The sequence below is a fragment of the Papaver somniferum genome, chromosome 10, assembly GCF_003573695.1.
Source record: "Papaver somniferum cultivar HN1 chromosome 10, ASM357369v1, whole genome shotgun sequence".
In the NCBI taxonomy this organism is placed as follows: domain Eukaryota; kingdom Viridiplantae; phylum Streptophyta; class Magnoliopsida; order Ranunculales; family Papaveraceae; genus Papaver; species Papaver somniferum.
The window spans coordinates 118,539,579-118,547,741 of record NC_039367.1 but is presented as its reverse complement, the minus strand read 5'-3'; the positions used below and the strand labels follow the sequence as shown (position 1 = coordinate 118,547,741).

Below are 8,163 nucleotides of genomic sequence, written 5' to 3'. Positions count from 1 at the left end.
TCGCTAAGAAAGACATTCAGATAGCGTCCTAGATTTAATTTATCTAAATATTAAAAAAACGAGTCAGATCTAGCAGGCTGACTATAGCCATTCTGGCTCGGCTGAATAATTCTGATTCAAACTCAAACTATAGTAAATTGAAACTCGGATTACATTGAAATTCAAGTTTAAATCCCAAATTCAAATCTAAATTCAGATGAAAAATCAAATGACAATTAAAATTCAAACACTAAAATTAAAATGACAATTTTATAACCTTATTCATCCACACAAGATGAGAATTCCATTACATTACATTGTACTCGTAAATTAATTCAAAATCATACAAAAGGATTCAACTCCTAATTTATAAGTTCAAGCTTTCTTAAAGACAAGTGCTACAAGTTCTAAAAATTTCAACATCAATTTTAGTGATCCATCACCTGGGCACCAGCTTGAGAGCAGAATTGCAGAAGCACAACCCTTTCCAACATCTCTGTATCCAGCAACAACAGCGATCTTACCAACAATCATGACATCAGTGCCCCTCGATCATTAGACCATCGGTAAGAGAGTGACTGCATCCATAAAGATTATCGGAAAGAGCAGCAACATCAACTATGGTCTGGAACTGAATCAGCTACTGAATATTTGCATACACCAGCCTTCCCCAGCGCTCTACCTACATTGATTTAGGAGGGAAAGGGTAATTAGAGTCGAACTCTGAAGAGAAAGCAGTCTAATAAACTACATGATCCAACTTACATACACAAGTAACTTTAGGAGAAAAATATCAGTTCTCATTGGCGTTTCTCGGTGACATTATGTACTACCAGTTAATTCATAATTCAGTCACTCAGCATCATGGTATTAAGGGATTCACCTGACTCAATTTCATCAATCAATTTGAGCAGGAAATAATCCATGAAAAACTTGATCGACTGACTCAAAGTAATAGAAGTGTTACACTTATCGGAACTACACTTTACGCAAGTAGCTTTAGGAGAAAAATATCAGTTCTCATTGGCATTTCTGAGTGACACTATGTATAACCAGTTAATTCACAATTCAGTCACTGCGTATCATGGTATTAAGGGCTTAACCTGACATAATTTCATTGATCAATTTGTGCAGGAAATTATCCATGAAAAACTTGATCGACTGACTCAAAGTAATAAAGCATTACACTTATCGGTACTACACTTTACAACACTAGTCTTAGATCATTAGTTCATACATGAACATCATTTCAGTAACTAAATCCCGTACCTAGAAGTCCAAACCAAACAAAACCCTAGAAACTTCATAATTTAACAAGCTAACACAAAATCAAACAAGTAAGATTCAGAGAAAATTGTATATACCAGCTTGTGAAGGAGAAAGTGGTTTGGAAGAAAACTAAACAGTAGTGGGGAAGTGATACTCTTCTTAACAACAACCACTACACCTTTACTTTTCAAGCCTATCGCAGTTGATCCAAGCTGTGAAAATACACAAGAATTAGGGGGGTTTCAAATTTCAATTACAAAATTTCATACAGAAACTCTTTACTGTTTTATTGTTTACCATAATAGCTTAAACTTGAAACAATCTCCTTTCAACTGAGAAAATATTCACCAGTTGATCCCTCAAGTGATGAATCTCCTGAGAGAATAATATTCAATCAATGTCAATAATCCCATTTTGCAAACCCATCCTGAATTCCTCTGATGCATTGTTGCATAATAATAAGGTTGAATAGGCAGACAAATAAAGAACATACCAGCCATAAGATAGATAGTCAAAATGAACTCGATTTAAATCAATCATGACATTTGAGTGAAGTAGATGCATGCAGATAGCATAAATAAGTTTATTATGGTGACTAACACATAAGTAGTACTATTCATATGGGGTATTTAAAGTAAAGATGAACGGCATAAAATCACCTTGGATATGGGTGCAGTCCAACCCATCTCTGAGGTCCAATCCAAGGATGGGCGTAACTCTTTTCCATTTGACATCATAAGATCCTCCTTCACCGTTGGGAGATCTAGGAAACTGAAGCTGAAACTGAAACCAAAAAGATAAAAAGATTAATTCAGTCTTAAAATTGGAAAATCTTCAATTCCAAATGAACATAGTCGAATCTTTTATTTTATATATGCAAGACATGTAGATGTACATTGTTAAGGGTGCATAAGCTAAAAGAGAAGCATCTCAAGACATACTACAAGGTAATATGAGGTCTAACCAAAAGCCAAGTTTTTGTACTTCATATTTCCACTTAACTAAAAGAAAATTCAGCTAAATCGGCTCAATTTAATGTAGTTTGCATGAAAATTCAGGACAAGGTTATGCACATTTTTATACTACAATGTCACAACATGGAGTCAAACATATAGATGCTACACAGACCTGAACAAGACATGTCGGCTTGGCCTCATCATCAACATTATGTCTACCTTTCTCTACCTATAGCACAACCAAGTCATTGACCTTCAAACCAACAAGCATATCAGCGACGACATGAAACAAATGTGTAGAAACTAACACAGGACAGGGAACAATGTGTCAACAGGTAATTTACATCACAAACGAAAGCAAAAAGGCACGGATCAGAGTTAGAAAATATTATTCCTGCCTCTTAACTTGTCCCAATCAACAAGTCCCGACTCTGATTTGGAGGATGGGTATGAAGGTTTTGATTCACTAACTGCACGAGCAATGGGTAAATTCAGGAGGTAAATACTTCAGAATTGTATGCCTTATTAAAAATACAAGAAGTTTTGTTGTTAAAGCATTAAGTAGGACAAATGATTCAAATTACAACGACACTAATTGATGAGGTGAAACAAAATTACAACACATGACAAACAGAAGATCAATGAAGCACATATAATAAAAGTAAACTAGATAAAAGTAAACAACAGTAAGTTTCTTACCCTTTGCGTAGGTATTCTTTAGCCAACATTAGGTTCTCCCTGACGATCAATCAAAAACCCATTAAGAATCTATATATATCAAACCGATACAACACAACATCCCACATCCAAGAAACATCATGAATACCATCTAACAAATACTACCGTTGCAATACATACCACTCTTGATTTTCATATACTGCAACTGTCATCACCACTCACAACCACCACCCAACCATCCACTGCCAACAGCCAACCCCACATAGATGTAACCATAAGATCAAATAAAAACATACCCAGAAATCCAAAGCTAAACTTGAAATCAAACTCTAGAATGCCTAAAATCATGACCAAAATTGAAGAATCAAAAAGAGGTTGATTAGTTTAGTTATTACCATAAGCTCTTCTCTTCACAGTGAACCCTGAAACCAAAAATCCCTAAAATCAAAATCCCGCAGTTGAATGAAAAGAGTGATAAAAGAAAAATTAAGAAGAGATTGAGTAAAAATCTACCCTTTTCCTTGTAGAGATGGAGAATAACCTTAATAGTGAACCCTGAAATCAAAAGCCCAAAAATCAATAAAACCCCTAATCATGTAATTGTACCAAAACAATGATAAAAAGAAAAATCGAGAAGAGATTGAGTGAAAGAATTTTATCCTTTTTGCCGTAGATAAAGACCACAACAATAAACCCTGAAATCATAATTTTTAAGCGTCTTTTTCTTCTTTTGTATCTTCATCATCAACTTCATCCCTGTTTGCACAAAACTCAGCAATAAACCCTGCAATCAAAAACCCCTAAAATCAGAAAAAGAAAAGAAGAAAAAAATTCTAAATGCAGTTGAAGAATCAATTAAAATCGATTTTGTTTACCCTAGTCTCCGAAACAGATCGAGTGAGTTTTGTACAAAGAGAGATTTCCAATTGAGTGAGTTTTATAGAAAGAGATAAATCAATTGAGTGAGATTTATGTGAAGGTGAGTGCGAAGGAGATAGAGAGACCAGAGATGAGAGGCGGAGAATAATTAGTTTTCTCTCTGCTTTCAGATAGATAAGGCATGAGTCTCTCAATTGAGGTGTTATTCTGACGCAACATCCTTTTTTAGGGTAAATCCTAACCGTAGATCCAACTAAGGTAACTATACTATGTAAGTGACATTGTACAAGTCAACATTAGTTTTAGCACAAGAACGTTTTGACTTTAGTCAACAACCATTAAAAAGTATCGTCGTCTAAGTCAACAAAAGTCTTTACACAATATCAGTTTGACGTTGGTCAAGGACACTTTCCATATAGGGTTTCTTTTCCATACGTAGATTGTGTCGTTCCATGGTGTCTCTGATAGCCTGTTTTCCACTATAGGTATAAATTTAGGTGTTTTACAACACCTATCACTAGACAAATTGTAGAACCTAAAAAATTAGAAATAGAATTTCCAGTAGACAATGAGAAATCCATTCTATCCTCCAAAGTGGTTGAAGTTTCTCCCGAAAGAATATCGAGGTTGATGTTCGTATTGCTACAATTATCACAATCAATATTTTCACATAGGAGTGCAACACTTGATTTTTCGTCTTCATTTGAATCATACTAATCAGACATTTCATCAAGAGTTGCAGCAAGACCTTTGTTCCCAGTGTATTTTCTATGATTCGGACACTCATTTGCAAAATGACCAAGACCTTTACACTTGAAGCATTGTGGCATATCCTCGTCATCAGTATCATCAGTATCCCTGTTTTTAGGAGGAACACGATTAACTGATGACCTAGGTTTATCTCTAGAGAATCGTTTACTTCTCTTCAAAAGAAGATCTCTAAACTGTCTTGTGATCAAAGAGACTGACTTGTCAAGATCTTCATCCGATGAATCAGTCTCAGAAGGATCATCTTCAGAGATACCAACACTTTTTATCAAGTAATTTAGCGTTCTTTTGTGCTTTGAAAGCAATATCCTTTCCATATTTAGATATATGCTCATGATCAAAGATCTTTAACTTCCCAACGAGAGTATTTCTGGAAAGCGCATCAAGGTTATTTCCTTCTACGATGGCATGTTTCTTAGAATCGTATTTAGATGGCAATGATCTGAGAATTTTCATTACAATGTCCTTTTCAGGAATAGTCCTACCCAAGGCAAAAGATGCATTAACAATTTCAGACACTTTTTGATTAAACTCATCAAATAAATCTTCATTTGCCATATGAAGGTTTTCCCAATCAGAATTTAGGTTTTGAAGCATAGCTTCTTTTTCACTGGTATTCCCTTCAAAAATGGTTTCTAAGATATCCCACGCATCTTTAGACCGAGTGCAAGTAGTCATATGGTGCTGAAGATCTGGGATAATGGCATGGATGATTGCATTCAATCCGTCAGAATTTTACTTTGCAGGAAGAATCTCGACAGCATCATAATCACTGATAACCTTTGGAACAGTTACATCGCCTACTGTAACAACCGGAGGAAAATAGCCATTAACAACATAAACCCATGATTCAAAATCACGCGCTTGAAGAAAGGCGCGCATAGCAATTTTCCACCATAAGTAATTCGAGTCATCGAAGACTGGTGGTACATTTATAGATATTGCACCTCTGTCCATAGAGTCAGATCCTACAAACAAAGACTTGTGAGGTCTTCAAACGTGTTTGCCTGCTCTGATACCAATTCAAAAAGCGGGGGTCTAACAACCACACCCAATATTTCGCTTAGCAATATGTATGGACTAACTCCAATATACTTTCAAGAGAATCAACTAGACAGTCAGACTCAATCTTAAGAAAAATATATCAAAGAGTTATATCTCTATTTCTCAATTTAATCCGCAATCAAATAAATAAGAATTTCCGATCACGATTGAATATAAGAAATAACTTGGACGGTATCAAAAACCAATATCCAAGTGTCAATCAATTTAATCAACAACCACAGGTTGGAATCACAATTGATTGAACTTACGCACAACCTGTGATATTTCAATTATATAAACAAATATAATGCGGAAAAGAAATAACACAAACACCAGAAACTTTGTTAAAGAGGAAGTCGCAAATGCAGAAAAACACCGGGACCTAGTCCATATTTGAACACCACACTATATTAAGCCGCTATAGACACTAGCCTACTCCAAGTTAACTTCGGACTGGAATGTAGTTGAGCCCTAACCAATCTCACACTGCTCAAGGTGCAGTCGCGTTCCTTACGCCTCTGAATCCCAGCAGGACTTTGTGCACTTGATTCCCTCAGCTGATCTCACCCACAACCAAGAGTTGCTACGACCCAAAGTCGAAGACTTGATAAACCAATCTGTCTCACACAGAAAAGTATATTGAATAGATAAATCTGTCTCCCATAGATATACCTATGAGTTTTGTTCCGTATTATGATATATCGGACTTATATTCCCGAAGAACAGCCTAGAAATATCAATCACCTCATAATAATCTTAATCGTATGGTAGCGAAACAAGATATTGTGGAATCACAAACGATGAGACGAAGATGTTTGTGACTACTTATTATCTTTCCTATCAGAGATTAAATCTCGAGCAAATCTTAGAGAAGATAGTACTCAATCACGATCGAAAATAGCAAGATCAGAACACGCAACTACAGAGAAAATAGTTGGGCCTGCCTTCACAATCCCAATGAAGCCTTCAAGTCGTTAACCTACTGGGTTTCGGAAAACCCTAAGGTTAAAGGAGAATCGACTCTAGTCGCAACTAGTATCACACAGGAGGTGTGGGGATTAGGTTTCCCAGTTGCTAGAGTTCTCCCTTATACAATGTTACCTTGGTAACAAAGCATTCAATTTTCACTGTTAGATGAAAACCTGCTTAGACTCAAGTTAATATCTTTCAACCGTTAGATCGAACTTAGCTTGTTACACACAAATGAAAAGTGACTTCATTTAGATATGAGTAACCGTACCTAAACGTGTGCACCTTTGTTGGCTCAACAATAGTTAACCGAAGTTAGCCATATGAACACTTTCATATCAACCTTATTCATCTTATCTATAACTAGTTCAAATGACTCAAATGAAACTAGTTCTAGAGTTGTTCAATTGTTTATATTCTCATAGAAGTATACAAGACACAATTGAAGCAAAATCGATTTTGATTCACTCGAATCAATTCATGAACATTATAGCCACGGTTTGCAAAAGATTGCATTCCTTAATATATAAATGTATTAGTTCATGAACAAACCGATTTTAGAACATAACCCACTCAAGTATGAAAACGGGTACGCATAACAAAGTAGACGGACTTGGACTGTGTTCACCAGTATGCAAACGGGTACGTATACTGTCATACACTTCCAAACTTCAGTTCATTCCAGTACGCGTACATGTATGCATACAATAATACCCGGACTTCAACTGACTTCGCCAGTACGCGTACAAGTATGTATACTCTAGCTCCCGGACTTTACCTGACCTCGCCAGTATGCATACGGGTATGCATACCGTATTCCGGTCTTGGACCAACACATATGCAAGTATGCATACTGTGCTTAAATCCAATTATGGTTAAGTGTTCTAAACTCCCATTTCAATCATCGAAACATTCTTAGAAGACGAAAATAGTTGTCTCACACAAACTATTAGCTTCAAAGCAATTTTCAAGTAATCAAATGATCAAAAAGAAACATTCCGAGTCTACATCAAATGATTGTGTCATACAAATCATGTAAGATGTTACCAGGCGATTTTCACATGATCATCTTTTGACTTTCGTCAAGAATATAAGATGAACTTGGTTAAAGCGAAAGCTTACCCACACATATTTCGATAAATATGTAAGCGAGTTAAACTCAACTCGAAATATCAAATGTGTATAACTGAAGTCTATATAGCTATACGACTTTTGTCTCAAATAGGAGATAGAGTAGATGGACTTTCGAGTGATATATGAGTTTAAGTCTCCACATACCTTTTGTTGATGAAGTTCCACAAGCTCCCCTTAGTTGTTTTTCGTCTTTAATCGATGAACGTCGTGAAGTCTAATGCTCAACTACACTTTCTATCTTAATCTGAGAATTAGCTATAAGTAGACTATAAATCAAGACTTATAGTTTTGGCAACTAAACTTGACAACAAGCTTGAGATAGCAACGCTTGAGAGTTCGACCGAGCAGTGCTCTAACACAGTTGACACTATGTCAGAAGCTGAAATAGTTGTTTTCTTCTTTTGTGAATGTTGAGTCATATCTTGACTCATAGTAACTAGTGTATCTTTTTCATATGCTCTGATTTAAAGTAAATCTTTCGATTGTT

At 35.8% G+C, this 8,163-nt stretch overlaps 1 protein-coding gene across 6 annotated transcripts; it reads right to left on the bottom strand.

The window, feature by feature from the left end:
* Nucleotides 1-221: 221 nt before the first annotated feature.
* LOC113318253 lies at nucleotides 222-3,936 on the bottom strand. Of its 6 annotated transcripts, XR_003344371.1 has the most exons (11): nucleotides 3,758-3,936; nucleotides 3,396-3,666; nucleotides 3,278-3,304; nucleotides 3,063-3,124; nucleotides 2,904-2,942; nucleotides 2,549-2,674; nucleotides 2,377-2,457; nucleotides 1,908-2,031; nucleotides 1,546-1,623; nucleotides 1,344-1,460; nucleotides 222-661 (listed from the first exon to the last, which is right to left on the bottom strand). XR_003344371.1 is itself a non-coding variant. In XM_026566387.1 (8 exons), exons 4-8 carry the CDS (start codon nucleotides 3,092-3,094, stop codon nucleotides 620-622), a joined length of 354 nt encoding a protein of 117 aa, XP_026422172.1. In that variant the 5' UTR covers nucleotides 3,095-3,124; nucleotides 3,278-3,304; nucleotides 3,396-3,666; nucleotides 3,758-3,936; the 3' UTR covers nucleotides 222-619. The 6 variants fall into 6 exon arrangements, 2 of the variants coding, with proteins under 2 accessions (XP_026422172.1, XP_026422173.1); XR_003344372.1 differs by lacking the exon at nucleotides 2,549-2,674 and having other exon boundaries at nucleotides 3,758-3,935; XR_003344374.1 differs by lacking the exon at nucleotides 2,549-2,674 and having other exon boundaries at nucleotides 2,377-2,433; nucleotides 3,758-3,935.
* Between the last annotated feature and the right edge of the window lie 4,227 nt (nucleotides 3,937-8,163).